The sequence below is a fragment of the Lissotriton helveticus genome, chromosome 1_1 (assembly GCF_964261635.1).
Source record: "Lissotriton helveticus chromosome 1_1, aLisHel1.1, whole genome shotgun sequence".
Taxonomy (NCBI): domain Eukaryota; kingdom Metazoa; phylum Chordata; class Amphibia; order Caudata; family Salamandridae; genus Lissotriton; species Lissotriton helveticus.
This window is the reverse complement of record NC_136057.1, coordinates 1,742,893,811-1,742,914,632: the sequence shown is the minus strand read 5'-3', so window position 1 is coordinate 1,742,914,632 and position 20,822 is coordinate 1,742,893,811. Positions and strand designations below refer to the sequence as shown.

At 44.6% G+C, this 20,822-nt stretch overlaps 1 protein-coding gene across 1 annotated transcript in view; it reads right to left on the bottom strand.

Moving 5' to 3' along the window:
* MAST1 (microtubule associated serine/threonine kinase 1) overlaps positions 1-20,822 on the bottom strand; it is a 419,095-nt gene that overhangs the window by 55,790 nt on the left and 342,483 nt on the right. Inside the window, exons 18-21 of the mRNA XM_078689234.1 lie at positions 16,893-17,015; positions 11,287-11,396; positions 7,435-7,598; positions 4,805-5,073 (exon numbers count right to left, since the gene is read on the bottom strand). Of these exons, the coding sequence (XP_078545360.1) occupies positions 4,805-5,073; positions 7,435-7,598; positions 11,287-11,396; positions 16,893-17,015 (666 nt within the window). The remainder of the gene's footprint in view (positions 1-4,804; positions 5,074-7,434; positions 7,599-11,286; positions 11,397-16,892; positions 17,016-20,822) is intronic.

Sequence of the window (20,822 nt, the reverse complement as noted above, 5' to 3'; positions counted from 1 at the left end):
TCCAGTGTGTTAAGTGCTCTCTCCGTAATGGACTTTGGGTGTGGAAAGAAAATGTGGAGCTTTTTGGTTTGATTAAGGGTAAAAGGTGACACCACTGTAGAAACTTCTAAGAACCAACATGTCCTTGTGGACCTGTATGAAAGGCTCTTGGGGAGTTAGTGCCTACAGTTCATACATTGTTCTAACAGAGGTAATAGCCACTAGGAATGCCACCTTACACAAAATAAATTGAAGGAGATGTATGCATTAGCTCAAACGGCGGTCCCACAAGTCGGGTGAGGACTATATTGAGGTTCCAAACAGGAAGGGGAGGGACACTCAGGGGAATTAATGTAAAACCCTCCATGAAAGCCTTAATTACTGGAATCCTAAAAAGTGGCAGGTGCTCCCTATTTTGCATGTAGGCTACAATGACTGTTAAATGCAAACAAATAATTGTATAAGAGAGGATTACTTTCTGCAAAGGCAAAAGGCAGGCAAATAAGGTATTGTACCATAGGTTTTAAGTGATCTAGGGTCACTGAAACACAGTGGGAACAATCCTTTTTCATTTGTCTGTGTAGGAGAACCACGTTGTGGGCGGCTGGTGCTCCTTTAAAATAGATATATATTCTTGAAGAAGTTTAAGTTACCCGGATTCTCGGATTTCGTGTGCCAATTCACAAGTTTTGGCTGATCAGGATCCAGATGTCTCACTCACATCTGCCTTTGTGTGGGGATTTCTGATCTGAATGGGGAGCTTCTTATGAAAATTGAGGGACCATGGTTGTCTGGCCCAAGTTGGTGCTATCATAATGGAGTTTAGTGATGTTCGCCTGAGCTTTCTCAGCACATCTGGAAGTAGTGAGAATGGTGTCAAAGTATGGGCCGAGATCACTGAACAATTGGTCCATAGTGCATTGTCCATGGACTGTGGGTGTGGAAACCTGGAGGCGAAATGTTGGGGAAAAGGTATAGGTGTGGAGTGCCCCAATGTTGGAAGCACCTCTGTAGGATTTCATGGTTTATTTCCCAGTTGTGGACCCGTTACAGCATCCTACTGAGTGTCATGAGAAGGACTACCATGTGACAGATGAGTTGTAAGAAGGCCTTTAGAGAAAAGTAGATGGCTAACAGCTCTAGGCAGCAGATGAGGCGAACATGGTGCTGAGATGGCCACATCCCCTGAATAGTCAGGTTGATGAAGCGCCCTGTCCTGTGAGAGGGGCATGTGTGGTGATAGCTCTCTGTGGTACAGGGTCTGTAAAATACCTGCCCTGCAACAAACTGTGGCTATTCCACCATTGCAAAGAGGGGTGGGCCATGGTTTGAACCAAAACTAGATATTTCTGGTGAACCTCCACTAGAGACCATTGATTTGCAAAACACTTGCAGCGTGTACATATAAAGCTTTGCGTGTTTGACAGTGGCGATTCAGGATGCCATCATACCTAGAAGACGCATGATATGTCTTACTGAGAGCTGATGACTGGGCTGAAAAAGATGTAGCAATTGCGGAATAGCTGTGAATTGCTGCTGACTGGGATAAGCCTTCCCCATAGCTGCTTCCAAAAGTGATCATAGGAAGGGTTGGATCTGGAGAGGCTATAGGTGGGACTTGGTATCATTTATGGTGAACTTTGAGCTGGAACATCACTGTTTGAGTGTGAGTCAGCCACTGCAGGTTGGTGCTGCTCCCGATCAATCAATTATGGGCTAGTCATCCAAAATGAGGTCAAGAGGCGGAGGAATGTTGTGCCACATCTGGTGGTTTTCCTAATGTTTTAACAAACAAGTTACTTATCTTCAGTAACGCTTTATCTGGTACACACTATATCTAGCCATAGATTCCTTACCTTAGAATTTCCCCAGGCGTCAGCGTGGAACAGGAAGATTTGCCATGAGCACTACCCCTGCGTGCATTTAGGTGACATTGATTTGCTCTGCGTGCATCGGCGGTGGCATCTGCGCAGGAAGTGACATCCGCGGCACCTATACAGGCGCAACCCAGGTGCGCTGACGTCAGTTTCTTTTCACGACTTTCCACAACAGAAGAGCAAAGCCATAAAGAACCCTGACCACTGGTGTGGAAAACTAAGGCCCCGAAAAGGATCAGCCCTGTCCCTAGAAATCCATTCACAGAACGGAAAGAATGGGTGAGTGGGTCGGTAATGAACCTGAGACTAGATATAGTCTCTACCACATAAGGTGCTACCAAAGGTAAGTAACTTGTTCATCTGATAGAGACTTCTAGCCACAGATTCCTTACCTTAGCATACATACTCAAGCAATACAATTCCCGGCAGTGGTTCTGCGGACCAATTTCAAACAAGAAAGTCCAGCAGGACCGAATGGGCAAAATGCACATCCCTACGGACCTGACTGTCCAGGCAGTAATGTCTGGTGAGCGTGTGCAGAGAAGCCCACGTTGCTGCCTGGCAGATACCCATGACCTAAACTCTATAACTTAACACAGTTGTCACAGCTTTAGCGCTGGTGGAATGAGCTTGCAAGCCTTCAGAAGGTTGCTTCTTGGCCAATGCGTAGCAGATTTTAATGCAGAGCACAACCCATCTGAAGATGATCTACTTCTGCACTGCCCAACCTTTCTTTGCACCAACATACACCACGGAGAGTTGGTCGTCCACCCTGAACTCTCATGTGCAGTCAAGGTAGAAAGACAACGCTCTTTTTAGATCCATACAGTGGAGTCGCTCCTCTTTTTTAGAGGGATGCGGAGGAGTGTTAAAAGTAGGCATTGTGATAAAGTGGCATACGTAAAATGGAGTGACCACTTTCAGGAGAAAGGAGGCTCTAGTGTGAAGCACCATTTTTTTCAGGATGGAATGAGAGGTAAGGTGGCTTAGATAACAAGGCCTGCAACTCACTCACTCTTCGTGCAAATGTAATAGCCAAAAGGCAAGCTGTTTTAATCGTAAGAAGCCTGAGGGGGAACTTATGGAGAGGCTCAAAAGGAGCACACATCAAGAATGTTAAGACCAGATTAAGGTCCCATTGAGGCATTACAAATGGTGAAGGAGGGAAAACAAGAACAAAACCTTTCAGAAACCTATGTACCATAGGGGATTTGAAAAGGGAGGGTTGGTAAGGCAAATTCAGAAAGAGTGCCCAGAGCAGAGCCCTGCTGGGCAAGGCAAAGAATAAAAAGGCAAAGACATGGCACCACAAGAATTAGACTTTCTGAAATGTTTTACAGAGGAAATTCAAGTAGTTCTCTGTGTGAATGTGGCTGCAGAGGCTTTAGATTACATCTCCTTTTATGCACTGCCTTTGTGGAAGTGTTTGGTGGAGTACTTTTCACTGAATCATTTCTAGATGGGGGGGGCATCCCCTTTAAGAGGCTAGACCAGAACACGTAATAGGATAAGGTCACTGAGGGGTTAGAGCAGAGTTCTCCTTGTTGACTCTCTCACACACAATTTGCACTAGAATGCTGAGCTAGGGGGAGTAGGAGAGCTAGCACTTCCACCTTGCTGTTAAGCATGTGACGATACAAAAGATCCAATGCTCGAAAATAAATGGATTTAGAATCTGCTGGTAAAGCGAATTGTTCTCTATGAGAGCCAAACATAATAATTTTGTTTTCTCATGAGTAGAGAGTGCACAAACCTTCCATGACAAGTCTCAATCGCTTTGCCTAGGTGTGGACAGCAATGTCTGGTCATGCATCTGTATTCCCAAATTCTCCAAAACAGTTAGGATTTGATGTAGCATGGAGTTTGAGAATTGTTCCCCTTATTTATTATTAGTCGAGTTGTGGTTTCAATAAAAGTTTGATTTCAACTGGCCTTCCTGCTTTCATTCCAACATGAACCCACCTCACCATTTGTCTTCCATTTTCCTTCTCCCCCATCCTTATATGATCCTCCTCTCCTTTCCTTTGGGGGTATTGGGATGTAGTGGAAATATGACCAACTGCTTTATAATTAGAACATTGTAGGTTTGAGTACACAATGAATGAGTGATGGGTGGCAAATGCTTAGCACACAAAACAGCATAGAGTTACCTTGGTGTGTCTTATTGTGGATCTTTTATGTCAAGCATAGGGGAAAAAAACTTAGAGGACCATCACAGGGGTAGCAGAGACGGGACAGAGAAGAACTACCTTAGAGGCAACTGCTTTGCAGCACTGACAAGACTGTTGAGGAGCCCCACCCAAAAATGGACCCTGATACCCATAAGACAATGCCTAACATCTTACCATCATGAGCCAAAGCCTTGCTGAGCAAACACAAAAATCCCTGAAGAGAGAACAGTCAGTGGAGACAACATATAACAATCGACCACTGAGATACACTCTGACCAAATACAGAACAAAGAAAGTCTTTCTGGTGGTTTACAAGGAAAAAAAATGGGAGATGACCTATTTTAAAATCTTACCTTTGTACTTGTTTAATAGTATCCTTTTACATATTTTAAAAAAAAAGACAATAAAAAGGGTTTGGGAGGAATGCCGCTTTTTATGTTTTTAAACCCATTTTAACTTCTTTTCAAATTGATTATTACTATGGTGTATGCATTTTTATTAAAAGAAAAAATGTAAATGCAAATGAAAATGTTACCTTCAGATTGTCATTGCTTCAAGGTTAGAAAGTGTTGTTCTCACTTTAAAAACTGTCCACAGACCCCACACATATGAGAAGATATCTAGTATACATGTATATTAATGGAGATCCAATGATAACGACCTGAATATTTGTGCTCTATGCACATATGCAGACTCGCTCTATTAGATTTTTGTATGTGGTTCTATTTTGATGTTAGATATTAAAAAAAGGCATTTAATGCAGATGATGTTCTTTACCTGGTTCATGGTCTACTCCCACGAGTCCTGCTAGGCTAGGAGCTGGCTGCCGCTCTGAGGAAGATTTGGATGCAGAATCTTGCGGTTGGGGGCCCACCTCATCAGGAAGGGTCTTGTCCTGCTTCCGGGACTGGCGTTCAGGCTCGTCCTGTAGAGGTGCAGTGAAGCGGCTGGTGTCCATCAATGCTGAGAACCTGCGACGAGCACCTAGTGGTGGGCTGGAATCACTCTCCGTGGTGAAGGAAGACTCTGAGGCCGAGAATCGCTTCCTACATCATATATCACAAAAAAAGGAGGGCCTAAAGCCAAAGTATCACAGGAGGTGCTTCCCCATGGCAAATCAACCCAGGCAGTTCTACAAGAACAAAGGACAGTTGCAGAGGCATATCTACCCAAGCAGCTCAGATTAAGCAGACATCTCTCTCAGAACTACTTCCGCCCATGAAGAGGATATACCCATGATACATGCCCTTCTAAGTTAAATTTTCCCGGGGACTAGTAAGGGAGGGTCTGTCTACAACGGCCATAAAAAACAAAGTCATCTCAGTGGTTCTCCTCAAATCCCAGAAAGAAAACTCTCACTTAAAAAAAACCTGAAAGAATTTGAGAGAAATGTAAATCTCTGATCTCCATTAAACACCTAAAAGTTAAAAAGGTCAAATGTAAGGCTACCATTCTAAAATGCAAAGCGGTCTGGCTCAACTTGGAAATGACCTGCAACACAACCAGATCTCAAAAACTACTTAATTAATCAACAAAATATTTACTATCCTTCCCCAGGGTCTAACGATTCCTGTTATAATGAATCTGCTTTTTTCTTTTAGAACGAAATAAGCAAGATCAGATATGAACTTACTGACTCCTTTATTCCTGAAACAATACTTCAATCCCACACTAACTGGAACTGAGCATGGAGCATTTTTTCCCATCTTCAAAGAGGGAATGAACGCTGCTGTTTCCAATACCAAACTTTTGTCCTGTTATAAAAATCACCTTACCCATTAACGGGATAAGGACTTCTGCCAAGCCTACCTGCAAACTACTCCCCTCAGAAAGGTTAAGTACCACAACACCTCAAAGATGAATATGCTAAGCCTACCTTGAGAAAATGTATAATATAATCCTCGATTGCTGATAATTATTGCCTCATCTTGGTTGCCCCCTATATAAGATTATTGAAACATGTGTGACCTTAAAACACAGCCAGGATAACAACTTACTTTGCACACGCCAATCTGGTTTCAGACCATGCCACAGCACAGAATCTATTACACCTATTGATGACATTCTCCATACTTTTAATGACAGTCACATCTGTCTTACTTATTTTAACATCGGCCTTTGCTACAGCTGCTTTCAAAAAGCTCCCAAATACATTTACAAGCAGAATGTACTGTAGGGACTGTTCGGAAATGGTTGCTCTCCAAATGATCCCCGTCTAAGTAAAATATGAACAGGCTTTTTTTTATAAAGGAAAGGAACACTATTAAAGTCAACTTTATCCAGGCATCTATGAAGAAGGATCACCCTCAAAATGTAAGCTATTTAGACAACAGTGAAAGGTCACTGTCAAAATCTAATCAACAAAGAGAGTCATTAGTGAGTAAGAGTCTTCCTCCATGGCATATTTACCCAGGTAGCATTGACGAAAGGTCAGCGTTAAACTCAAATCTACTCTGGCAAAAGTGAGAAAGAGTCATCCTTCATGTCAAACCAACCCAGGCAGCTGAGGAAAGGTTGCTCTCCAAGGAAAATCTACCCAGCCAGCAGTAAGGAAAGGAGTCCTCAAAGTTAAATCTATACATTCAGCTGTGAGGAAGGAATGCCCACCTTCCAAGTTAAATCTACCCAGGCAGCAGGGAACAGGGCTCTCATTCTAAGTAAAATCGACCAAGGTAGCTTTCAGCAGAGGGGTCAACCCATCGGCTCTAGGGGAGCAGTAGGGCACAACAACAGGAATGCAAAAGGTAAGATTAAGCATAGTCATTCCACAGCTAAGAATTTTTATATTTTTGGTAAGACCATCTCTCCTGGATTTACAATGTTTCACAATGACTTAACATACAGCTAAGCAGGTGAGGTGCTGTGTCGTGATAGCTCTTTCAGAGCTGTGGAGGCACCTTACTGCAGAGACCTTTTCCTGGATAGTTTTGTGATAAGCAATACAATGGACACTAAACCCAGTTTTTGGCAAAAAAGTTGCCCATTTTGCTTTTACAAGATACTGGTATTCAAGTCACTGCAAAATAGATTGGTGCAAAAATGGACAGAGAAGCCTTTCTTTGAGCTCCTAAACATTATGTTGACATAGGCAAAATCCCCACTTAAATTGGGCACCCTAACAGGCCAGTCCTCATCATTGCTATCAAGAATTATCGATTGTAACCCAAAGTGAGATCACTTGTATATTGACCGCATTACTATTCTAAGCCCAAACAGGCCTGGGCAATTACAGGTCTGAAAGGCATGACTATTCTGTGTCTACCAAAAGATCATCTCTTATAGCGAGCTCTCCTGCAGGGTAACGAAGTCCGGGAATGGAAGAATGAGGACTTCAGGGGTCTGAAGGGAGGGTTAAACAAGAAAATGGTGGTACACAAAGGACCTCAGTTAAAGCCATATGTACTTACATCTCTGGAGAGCCTGTTCTCCAGGTTTTGTCTCTCATGGTGAAGCTCCCCAGACTGTCTCTCTTGCTCACACGATCATCTTTGTGCTTGTTACTGTTGTCTCTCTTAACTACTGTGGGTGGCTTCTGCTCCAGCTGACAGAGGTGTTCCATGCTACTGTACACCTGAGAAAAGAAATAAAGCAGAGGTAACGTACAGCACAGAAAGCTGTGTACACACTGGGTTACAATCAAGAGAAAGACAGATATGGAAGCAGACAGGGTGCGGTCAGGAGTTTCTCAACCTTGACAGAGTTCAGCCAGAGCAGAAAGCTCAATTGCCAGTAGTATCCTGCCCACTGGGGAATGGGAGAATCGTAAAGATGTGAAGTGCATTTCAGACGTTCTGAAGGGAAGGTGATTTGAGAGGTTTACAAGCTTACAACCCACCACACACCACTGTACCCAACAGTTGCCACGCCGCTGCTGGGGCAAGGTCACCAAGGACCAACTGATTACCACCCTCGCCCTGAGACCACCCGCCGACCCCATCGACCCCGCCACCGCCGCCACCAACCTCAAACAGTGGATCAACGACTGCGCCAACACCCTCGCCCCTCTCAAGATCTCCACAACCAACCACACCAACAAGAAAGCCACCTGGTTCACCGAAGACCTCCAGACCTCCAAGCACACCTGTCGGAAGCTGGAGAAGAATTGGCTCCGCGACTGTTCACCGGACAGCCACACAGCCCACAAGAATGCCACCCGCAGACACCACCAACTCATCAGGACCGCCAAAAGGACCGCCTTCAAGGACCGCCTAGACAACAACGCACACAACACCAAAGAGCTCTTCAGCATCGTGAAAGAACTCCCCAACCTCAGCTCCAACACCAACGACATCCCACCATCACAAGACCTGTGCGACTCCCTGGCTACCTTCTTTCACCACAAGATCACCGACATCCACGACAGCTTCAACTGCAACACCCCCGCACCCACCACCAAGACCACCATCCCCGCGACCTCCACCCGCACCAGTCACCTGACCTCCTGGTCCAACGTCAGCGACGAAGACACCATCAAAACCATGAACTCCATCCACTCCGGAACCCCATCCGACCCGTGCCCTCACCACGTTTTCAACATAGCCAGCACAACCATCGCACCCCACCTCAGGAAAACAATCAACATCTCCTTCGAGACAGCATCCTTCCCGGAAAGCTGGAAGCACGCCGAGAGCAACGCACTTCTGAAGAAACCCAAGGCGGACCCCAAGGACCTCAAGAACTTCCGGCCAATCTCCCTGCTCCCGTTCCCAGCAAAAGTGACAGAGAAGATTGTCAACAAACAGCTAACCCGCTACCTTGAAGACAACAACATCCTGGACCCTTCCCAATTCGGTTTCCGCAGCAACCACAGCACCGAGATCACCCTCATCGCCGCCACCGACGACATCAGGATCCTGATGGACAAAGGAGAAACAGCCGCCCTCATCCTCCTGGACCTGTCAGCTGCCTTCGTCACTGTCTGCCAACGCACCCTATCAGCGCGCCTCCATGACGCCGGAATTTAAGAGAAGGCCCTGGCCTGGACCACATCCTTCCTCTCGGGCAGAACCCAGAGCGTCCGCCTCCCACCCTTCCGCTCAAAAACCACCGAGATCACCTGTGGCGTCCCACAGGGATCCTCCCTCAGCCCGACGCTGTTCAACATCTACATGGCACCCCTCGCCAACGTCGCACGACAGCATATCCTCAACATCATCTCCTACGCCGACGACACCCAGCTGATCATATCCCTCACCGAAGACCCCCACACCGCCAAAGCCAACCTCCACAGAGGAATGAAGGCCGCCGCCGACTGGATGAAGGACAGTAGACTGAAGCTGAATTCAGATAAGACGGAGGTCCTCATCCTCGGACCCACCCCATCAGCCTGGGACGACTCCTGGTGGCCCACATCGCTAGGCACAGCCCCGGAACCCACCGACCACGCACGCAACCTGGGGTTCATTGTCGACTCCACCCTCTCCATGACCAAGCAAGTCAACGTCGTCTCCACGTCCTGCTTCAACACCCTCCGAATGCTCCGCAGGATCTTCAAATGGATCCCTCCCGACACGAGAAAAACCGTCACCCAGGCCCTCATCACCAGCAGACTTGACTACGGGAATGCCCTCTACTCAGGAACAACAACCAAGCTCCTGAGACAACTACAACGAACCCAGAACGCCTCGGCACGACTGATCCTCGACGTCCCCCGACGTAGCCACATCACACCCCACCTGAGAGGCCTACACTGGCTCCCCGTCAACCTTCAACTCCTCACCCACGCACACAAAGCGCTACACAACACCGGACCAACATACCTCAACAACCGACTCAGCTTCCCCACCTGCAACCTCCACTCTGCCACCCTCGCCCTCGCCACAGTTCCCCGTATTCGGAAAACCACCGCTGGCGGCAAATTCTTCTCCTAACTCGCCGCCAAGACCTGGAACGCTCTCCCTACCAGCTTACGACAGACCCAGGACCTGCTGGCCTTCAGAAGACTTTTCAAGACTTGGCCCTCACGGGTATGTAGCGCGCTTTACAAATGCTTGATTGATTGATTGATTAGCGAGGGAGACCGTGAAGTCCACAAGGAGTTGGTATTAAAGGTATATGAATAAACAGGTTAGACAGCTATTGTTACTTTGAGTAAATTGCAATCTTGCTGGATGTGGTTGATTTACAAAAAGCTGTGCAAGTGCACCATCGTCCAGGCCTGCAGCACCTGCTGTTATACACTAGAAGGCACACATAGCTATGCAGATGCTGTTAAATCCTGCCCCACTTCTATTTCAAATCAAGAATCCACACACATCTCTGCCAGTGCACCTCGGGAAGGACCTGCAGCGCCCCTGCTATTCAGAACTGGGACCCTCAGATAGCCCTATCCCTGAACAAGACTCCTCAGCAGCAACTACACTTACTATTCCAGTGCTGGTTCTCGCACACAGCTCTGTGGATGCATCTCAGTTGTAAACTGTTGTCCACCCCATCCATATTATTCGAGTTCTGGAACCCATGCACAGCTCTGCCAGAGCATCTCAATTCTAAAATGCATCATCCCCTGACTATTCAGTACCGGGAGACGTGCTATCCAGTAACAAGGCTACACAGAGCTCTACAAATGCTTCCCATCTTGAACTGCAGCACCTCATGGGCTCAACATCTTGTAAAATAACAACATTGAGCCTCAGAGTTTTCTGTGAGTGAAACACAGTATCTAAAGTGAGGGACTTACAAAAAATGAGCACTTGCTACCATGAAACCAGCTGCAGGAGCAGACTCTTGGCAAGCACTTTCCTGGAAGCCAAAAGCATGTTATTTCAGTCAGGAACCTGCTAAAATGGATAATGGGAGTCTGGGAAGTAAGCACAGGGCAAAGGAGGTCAGGGTCATGCCAACAGGCAGTATTTTAATGGCAGCAAGGAACATTCTAGGCACCAGGGAGCATACCTAAAGCAATGTGGGCACGTGTTCAGCAGGAGAGAGCGTGGTTTTGTCAAAAGGAATCAGATTTCAGCAGCGGAGACAGATAGTGGCCCTAGGCACCATGGTCATATCAGCAGAGAAGATGGTTTCAGCAGCACAGAGCATGCTTACGGCATCAGGGAGCATGATCATGGAAGAAAGGGTGATACTCCTGCAGAGGATGTCAATGACAGCAGAGAGCATGCTGGGAGAACAGTCATGGATGGCACCGAGGGGCATACAAATTTCAGAATAAATCATACTCAGATCCCATGAGACATGCATTTGGCAGCAGATAGTCTGCTCGTGGCAGCACGGAGCAAAGTTTGCTGTGAGTAGAAGCAGCCTACCTTGCTAAACCTTGGAGAACAAGAAGAGAATTGCCTTATCTCCACTGGTTCATCATCGTTGGTGTCATCTTCGTCGTAGGAATTGACGTGGTGGTATCGGTCTGACCGAGCTGAAAAGAGAGATGAGTAGTGCTGAGATAAACACCCAATGCCCTTTTTCAACAGCAACCTCACAGCTGATTTGTATGACGTTCACAAGAGGGACTTCCTTGAACACAAGAAGTCCTGTACGACAATGTACATGTACATGTATTTATATAGCGCAAATCACCGACACTGTATCTAAGCGCTTGCTTAGGGAACCCGTCCTGGTATTCCCCTGTGAGATACCCCGGCAGGGTATCCACAAGGTGAAAGCCAGGCATCCCGCTGCGAGGGGCCGTAGTGGAGATTAAGCAAGCTATTACCCAGAGTCGCAGAGTGTGACCCCGTGAGTCGAGTAGGCCCCGGAGCGAGAATTATCAAGTCCGTGGAATTTTAGAGCCCGAGACCCGCCGAGGCGGGGAATCGAACCCTGGTCCACGGCCGATCTCAGCCTCCGGGTCTGCCGCCTCTAACCACTGAGCCACACTTCTCCACCGGGATACATTGTGAAGGACCAGCAATCTGCTGTATTCCAAAACCACATCTTTCAGCTATACATAATTATACCATGAATACACATGGCAATGAGACTATGTTATAGTCAGATGACCTGTCAATGTTTTATAGAAGGTAAAGCCCTCTGTCGATCAAGGTCTCTCTCAATTCAGTTTCTCAAGTTGCAGACTTGTGAGTAAAAACATACATATTAAGTAAGAAAAACATTTTGGAATTGGAGGTTTAAATTATTTGTGGCCACCACCCTCTTTTACTACATATACCCTTGTGTGGTTTTCTCACCTCGTGAGTGAGCCTCCGTCTCCAAATTCACTGAAAAAAGTCCTGCCCAGCGTCCCACAATAATATAGCAGTCATTCCCATTGATTTCATTTGGACTACTTCAATAACAATAAATAGGCAACAGTAATTTAGAATTCCTTTTGTTAAGGCTAAGGTCATTTAAATTTGGGTTAGGGATAACCTAAAGTAGTAGGATGGTTCAGTGAGTTAGAAGTTTGCAGAGGGGATGTGTTGATCAAAAGGTTACACATTTGAATTTCTGCAAGACCAACTCTACCTTCAATCCTCATTAAATTCAGTATTATAATAAAAATGGATAGTAGTTGCATCTGTTCTTTACAGGGTTTACAAATGGACAAAGAGTGATATGAAGTGCTTAGACTGTAAATCAAAACAAAAAAGTGCAGGGGACAAATTATTTTTTTAGTACTCATTGCTGGCACTGCTGAATGAGTATTGAGTACCAACGCCTTGTTTCCACTTCAATGTTTTTTCCGCACACCATATAATTTCAGCCTCATTATCTCACTCCTGCAAGTTCTTTCTCCTGCTTCCTTTCTCCTTATGTCAATGTTTTCCTTCCTTATACTCCTTCTTTCCACCTTTTCTGCCTGTCCTTAGTTAACTCTCCCTCTAATCATGTAATATAAGCCATGGTCCCTAACAATGAGTGCCAGTGTCTAGAACCTTTAAAATTAAGCACAGGTGGCGCCCACGGTACATACAAACTAGCTAATATGGTTAGATGGCAAGCCTAAACCTCCTCCCCTGTGCCCGAGCCAGTGTCTTACACAAACACCAAAACATAAAGATAAACCCAACTCGCCCAACTCCATCTCTTTAAAATGTACACCCAAATCTGCAATCTTAAACAAACCTCCAACCCCAAACACTATATCTAAATCAAAACCAAGAGGATTAGCTTCAACGCCTAAGAAAACATTGCAAATTGTAAATACCTACATGCAAGCTTATACTGGAGCCTAAGGCCAGATGTAGGTAAATCTATTTTACCGACTCATAAATACCGAATTTTACCGATTCGGTATTTATGAATCGGTAAAATAGAAGTACTGAGATGTAGGTAAATCCAGATGTGCATTTACCGAATCAGTAATATTCGGTATTTACTGATTCGGTAAATACCGACCGGTAATGCCCATTCATTCCTATGGGCTTTGAAGCACATAGGAATGAATGGGCATTACCGATTCGGTATTTACCGAATCGGTAAATACCGAATTTCACAAGGGTGCAGGGGGTGTCACTTTGACACCCTCTAGCACCCCCAAAACAGGTTCGGGTGCCATGTGGCAGGCATACATGCCCTAAGGGCAGGTCTGCCTGTCATATGGCACAGGTGTGCATGCACACATGTGCATGCACACCGGAATCGGTATTTTACCATCAAATTGAATTTGATGGTAAAATACCGATTCGGTAAGGCTTGTGGGACTCAGAAGAGTCCCACCTATATATCAAATTTACAGAATCGGTAAAAATACCGATTCAGTATTTTACAGAATCGGTAAATTTACCGATCGGTAAATTTACCGATTCTGTAAAAATATGCCCCCTACATCTCAAATTCCATTTACCGGTCGGTAACGGCCGAATTCGGCCGTTACCGACCGGTAAAAGCCTACCTACATCTGGCCCTAAATGCTTAAACTACTTTCACCTCATCAAACCCTCAGCCTAAAAGCCCCCAACACTTAAACCATTAAGCTTAAACTTCTAAAATTAAGCTTAAACACTATGCCCAAACCTAATCTAAACACCACATTCTTGGCCTATAACCCCAACCCCACATATCAATGTCGACATTCACAAGCCTAAACCAAAATCATAAACCCCAATAATAAAATTCTATGGTTAAGTCTTAATACAGAAGTCTAATATTAGGACTAAATTTAGAGTTTGTTGGACTGGGTATTCCGTCACAAATCTTGTGGAGTATCTTGTCTGCTAAACCCACAGTTCACTCAATCTATTTAGAGTCAAACAGGCAACTGTCTTTCTGACAGCGGTTTCCCCAGTTGGAAAGCTTACGCCAAAAGGCCGACAGAGTAAGGCCTCTTATAGTAAGAATATCAGACCACCTGCATTATTTAAAGCAGACAATCTGTTTTATTTTCTATCCGTCACTGCCATGGCAGCACTGGACAGAAAAAAAAGAAAATGATCCCCAACACTCCAAACTCTTAATCAGCCTGCCCGATTTTTAGTCAGGAAGACTTCCCTGTTTACTGTGGAAGAAGAATATACTACGTTGGAGTAAGCCTTCATCAGACAGCCCACTGGAGTTTGCGACTGTCAAAGGAAGAACAAAAACACTATCCAGCGAATTTAGGATGGACGGCGTTATGTGTATTTTTCTTGTACATCACTGCCAGGCGTCTAGCATTGAGGGACATGAAAAAAAAAGTATTGAAGAAAACTCCCATGTTCTAGGGGCCATTCGTTTTATATTGTTCAAGAACAAACTCTCCCTTTTGGAGTTTGTTGTGGGAAAAAACCTTTGGAAAGGTTTGATGGCTAGCGGTCATTTCTGACTGTCCATCTGTCAAACATTCCCAACTTTGACAGAAACCACCATACTAGTGTTTCCTGCCATTGTATAGAGATGTCTGGGAGGCCGCCAGATATTTATCAATTTGTCATGTGGAGTAAAGGCTGTGTGGCGGTCGTAAAGTCCTCTGACACTCTGTATGCATTCATGCCATCCTCTAAACCCTAAATCATTCCAACACGGTCCTATTTAGAGTTGGGTGGATGCGGGGCATTTGCCCAAAAGTGGCACTGTTATCAATTGCACTCTAAACACACCAGATGGACCAGCCAACACTTTTTTGTTAATGTTTAAACAAGATGTTTAGCCCTTAAGCTTAAGTAATTAAGCATAATGTCTGCAGGCGAAGAACAAAAGTAAACGCCTCAACCACTTGTCCATTCTCAACCTTGAGCATAAAGCCCCTAGCCTAAATCTAATCCACTGATTTAGCCAATATAAGCTATGGTGCCCAACAAATGCACTGAGGATGAATGCGACAATGAAGGTTTAAGTCAAAGAGCAAAGACCTGCCAAAGTGTGACATTACAATACCTGAGTCAAAGTGGCGTACCCTATTGAGAAGGGTGTAGCCATTGTTACTTTACTACATAATCAACTATTTAACATCTGTTTATGGTGGCAGATGCTTATTCTTTGGAGTCAGCATCTTTGCAGGTCTGTAGGGCTGGATGAATATCCCTACCTCTGTATCCTCAAGTAGAGCTGGACCACAGGATTTTCGTTTTTAGGGGGACATTAAAATACCGCTTCCTTTTAGAGTGGTCTAACCTTAGGTGTAACTGAAGTATGACAATGCACGGCAAGGCTCTCAAGACTATATTGCCTGCTCTGCTATAAAATATTTGAAAAATATCTTGGGACATCATGTGGATAGCAATAGATCTTTCCGGATGATAGTTTTCTGTTTACATTTTTTTGCAACCTCTGAAGAAAGACTTCTGTTTTCTTTAGATGGTTTGTACATACTTGAAAAAAAGGAGTGAGAATGCTCTGAGAAGCCAACCCTACTACAAACTGAATTAGAGCATTGTAATCACGTTTCAGATCAGCACATACCAAATGATGATGAGTGGGTCTTGGGAATTTGTCTTGATTTGATCAAAATTATGCGTGATAAAATTTTAAATAAAAAATATGACTCAAGTGTTCTAGCTACACAAAGTCTTCAGAACGGGTGGAAAACAAATCTAAAATGGCCTCTTGATACAGACCGAAGGCCAACATGTTCTGGGAGGCTCTTACACTAATGGCATGAATAAGGTAGAGGGACTGCATAATAAAGGTCAGAATATATGCAGGCAAGCTGCCTACTGTCACTAATAAACAAACACAAATCATAGATCCCTGGGATTTTCAAGTTGGTTCCAGGGATTTTTCAGTAGAGCATTTTAATCTATGAAAGATTTCAAGCCTAAGAATACACTAGCTTTGTTATTTCTTTTTCTATTCACCATTTGTCTTATTTACGAAATAACCTAATTGTTATGTTTAATAAACAAAAAGAAATTAGCTTCATTGATGTTCTCAGAGATATACATTTTCTTAATTCACCAAAGTAAATCGCATTGAACAGTTTTTGATATTTAATTTAAAATTACTGACTTCTAATCTCAGATTTTTGACTTTTAATCTTTTTATTTTAATGCTTAATCTCAAGGCTTTAACATTTACCTTCAGGTCTAATTTAAATTTCACAGAGTTTTTAGTATCCAGCGCTCAGGTTTTCATCTTTATTGCCATTGTGTTTTACTTCCTATCCCAGTTTTGTTTTTACTTTAAATCTGTATTTTAGCTTTTATTCTAATAGAGTATGCCTATTGAGGCAAGTGGATAGTTGCTTGCTTTTAATTTGACTTAAAGCTTCATTTTCATGATTTTTACCTTCCAAATCTGGGATTTTTAATTTTCAGCACAGGTAAGCATTGGTACAATGCACACAGTATGTTGCTAGGTAAGTTTGAGTGAACAAAGGGTTGGCTTTACCACACTCTGTCCAAACTGACCCCCAAGACAAATTTCGTTTGTCTCGGGGAGCTCAGTTAAAGTTCCCAGCTCAAACTGCAAAGGAAAAAGGTCTTCAGATTTACTAGAAACAATTATGTTACTAGCTGAATATACTATAATTATTGATAAAATAAATGCTACTTGCTGTCAAAGTAACTGGTGTCCTCCTCTGACTCCAGGTGAGGAATGAACTCTGCCTTCTGACGCAGCAGGCTGTTCCAGTCCAACTCGTTGAAAAAACTGTGAGTCTTCACCTCGTATGCACCACCTGCATGATTAAAAAGCAAACTGTAAGAGAGTTTTAAGAGGGGGGACATATGGAAAAGTAAGAGAGATGAGTGAGATGGTATGGGGACTTAGAAGGACAATGATTAGTAGAGAAAAAAATAAAACAGAGTTTGTGGTGAGATACAGGGTGAGACTATTGAGATGTGAAACAAGGCAAGAAAATGGAGGGAGAGAAAGATAAGATAAACATATATAGTACGTGTTTAAGCGGTAGGAGAGCAGAGAAATAGATGGTGCAGCAAAAAGAACTTGAAGAGCTGCACAGAGTAGGGTGACCATTAGAAAGCCCCTTGTGGACATCAATTGCAATATCTTGACTCTTTTTGCTGTAGTTTAGTCCGTCTCAGTTTATTTCTGATCTATAACCTTGAATTTGGAGCGAGCTGTAACTCAACAGAACATCTAAACATCCAGAGGTTCAAGAATGTGTGTGCTGTAGCAATTTAAGAATTAAAAACTATCCTTTGTGTAAGCCCATGTATCCCTATTTCTAGACTATCAGGCTGATCACCTTTATTCCAGCCCCATGCCTGTATGACTCATAATCGGGTACACTAAGAAAACAAAATTGGGAGTTTGCTGCATTTTCCTTGTAAATAGGACCTTGCCACATCCACCATATAAGAAAAAAATTACTTACCTTACTTACCTGTAACCAGGGTTCCCATCATTGGCATCTTTCAGAGATTCCCATATTAGAATTATTCTGTTGCTCTCTAACGAATGGATGGTTGCAGCTTCCCACCAGATAGGAGTTGTTCAAGGTTTGAGCTCAAGCAGAGTTGTCTAGTGATTTCAGGTCTTGCTCCTTTGACAATACCCTCAGTTGCCGGGTTATTCCTTTTTTCCAGGCTGTATGTGATACATCCTCCATCCGTATAGATGATTGCTCTATTTTAAGGGATGCAATAGCGCCTTTTAAATTGTTAAACCACTGAATTTTATCTGGAGTTTAATAGATACATTTAAGTAAGCCTATAGTGAGTAAGTGGGGGCCTTCAGTGTACACTGTATTATTTTAATAGGGAGGCTTTGCAGTCTAGAGATTGAGTCACAAGACCATATTCCAGTCTTAGTCTTGAAGGGTGAGGATATCGAGGCTGTTGGTATATTTTCATGTATGCGGTGCAGTGGATTTGCTCCAAGACAGAAAATAAGACTCCTGGATAGGCATGATGACCATACTGCAAGGCTGGAAGAATAGATGCATTCATAACCCTAAGTATGGGGGCGACAGACGAACTAATGAGTATTGAATTCAATGGATTGATATTGTCAATAATTGCAACTCCTTTCTTTTTCGTAGAATTCATAGGTGCTGTGGGTTTGGTATTTTCACCAACCCAAACTCCCAGATAATTGTATTCCTGGGTGTGTGAATGGTCGTGCTACTCAAGTGCTAGGTTAAGTGCTTTTTATTTCGGTGTCTTCCAAAGATGAGAACCTTTGTCTTGTTTTACCAGATTAACATTTGCATTATAGACCTAAAGCACAGAAGCACGGTAGGGGCAGGCAGGATGTCAGACGCCGCAGACGCACTGCTGCTCCGCACTGCAGGATATTGAGTGAATGGCTGTGGAGCCAAGACGCTGCATCCGTCTCTTTTTGCAACCACTACAGACGGCACCAGTGGGACCGTTCTCACCCCCGGCAGTGAGGCAGCATCCATGCGGAAAATAGGCGAAACCAGGCTGGTCCAGTTTGACACAGACACTGGACGCCAGAGGAGAGTGGTGGTAAGAGCAGCAAGCATGGCAGTACATAGGCACCAGGTGGTGCCAGTTGAGCAGAAGCGGGCGTCATTTCTGCGGGAGGCCGCTCCACACCACTCTATACCTCCCCCATGTACCACTGCCCCTCGTGCTCAATTACAGTGGCTGCGCTGTCTATGACCCACCTATCCTCTAGCCTTCCCAGTTTGGGAGGGCAGGGCTTATTTCAGCAGTGCAAATCAGTGCCCCTATAAAATTTGGTTCTGGGGACTGCACTCCACTAAAACCACCCTGCAGGGTCTCTCAGCGTGCTCATGTTCCTTCCCTGACAGCGCAGACTGCTACAAGGACCAAGGAAGGTGAGGCGGCGCTCATAGAAATTCCTTTGTCAAATAGAATTTTCTGGGTAGTTTCTGTTTATTGATCTCCTAGCTGTTGCCGGACTGTGGACCTGCACCATCCAGGGAATACCGCTACCGTCGGACTGGTGCTGAAAACCAAGCTGCAGGGTGGCTCAGGTTTGAGCAGGCTGCCCTTTTCTAGCTGCAAGTCATAAGACAAGACAAGTCAACGGTGACAATGCCTAGGAGGAAGCAGGTAACCCCAAAAAAAGAATTGGTAGAGAACTCGTCTACCCTGTCTTCAACTTTTGCACCCCTGCCCTCTACTTCTGAGTCTGACAAACTGGAGTGGAAAAGGAGGAACTTAAGTAGCTCCCCGGTAATGAAAACAATATCCTCAATGGGCACGATAAGGCAGTTTTTTTACAAAGTCATTGACATTGCTCCATTGAGCACCGCTACCAATAAATCAAAGATCAATAACTTCCACCAGTCCACACTTTAGCCCTCACAATTGTCACTTTACTTCTAAATGCAAAGCATCCCCAACAACTGGCCTAAATGTCTGCGGGTCACAAACATGTACTAGGGTCAGTGTAGAGTAATTGATAATTGAGCTACTGTCACAGTCATGTACTTCACCAACAGCAGATGCAAATATTAAAGAGTGAAAGCATATTGGATAAGCAAATGCGAATCAGCTCCGCAAAGGTCAGCATACCAAAAGGTACACCAAAGAACCAGGAAGCTATTTCTAATTCGCTCGAGTCACCTACCCCATTTAAGCCTGGACATGGCCCTGTTGAGGCAACAGCATCTACCGACCACCCCTTAGTGAAAGAGTCTTCACAAAAACCAGGACAACTCAGCACCATTAGGAAATCTAGAACATCAGGAAGCTTCAGTAAACTTGGACGCTCCTCTCTCCACAACAGCCACTGCCCCATCAAGGAGAGCGAAAAATAGACTGAAGAAGCAGACAAAGGAACAACACCTATCGAAATGGAGATAGTCGTTGCTCGTGACATTCCCCAAAAAACAATGTACAGGTGGGACTCAACCCATCAAACATTTCCCCCATATTTGTGCAAGTACCAAAGATAACCAATTTGCCTCTAGCGGGACCGCCCCACAAAGTCAATGAAGGATCGCCAAACCCAATACAACATAATGGGTCCACAGCGAAGCCTTCCAACGTAGAGGGCCCACAGTCCGATGCCTTAATCCCAGCCCCATCACCCAATGACTAACAAGGGCAAGATGAAGCAGGCTGTGGTCTGCCCCAGCTGTTCAAGCCTAATGCTGCCTCCAGGAGCTGGGAGATGCATTGTTGATACGGGTATTCAGTCAGACAGCAATTGTCTAGACGTAACATCCAGGCTTTAACATGGGGCGAGAATAAGGGACCTTCATTGAATCCAAATACTGTTGCTTCTGCATCTAACAGGAAAGGGCAAGCACCTCACCTTTTAGACACCAGTGCCTTCTAAAAGACCAGAGAGTGAGTCATCGCTGACTGCATCAGGCAGAACCATCAAAGAGGAATGCTGAGATGGCTCTGAGTTGGGCTTCATTCCCCGCTATTGCCCTAAAGGCAACCATGATATTCTCATTAGTGGAAATCTTCTGCGGTTGTTTGGACACATTTCTTCACTGAAGCATCTCACCTCGGAAGACCTAGCATGAGTGAAGTTTAATCCCTCAACCTCAAACAGAGAATTCACCACTACAGCC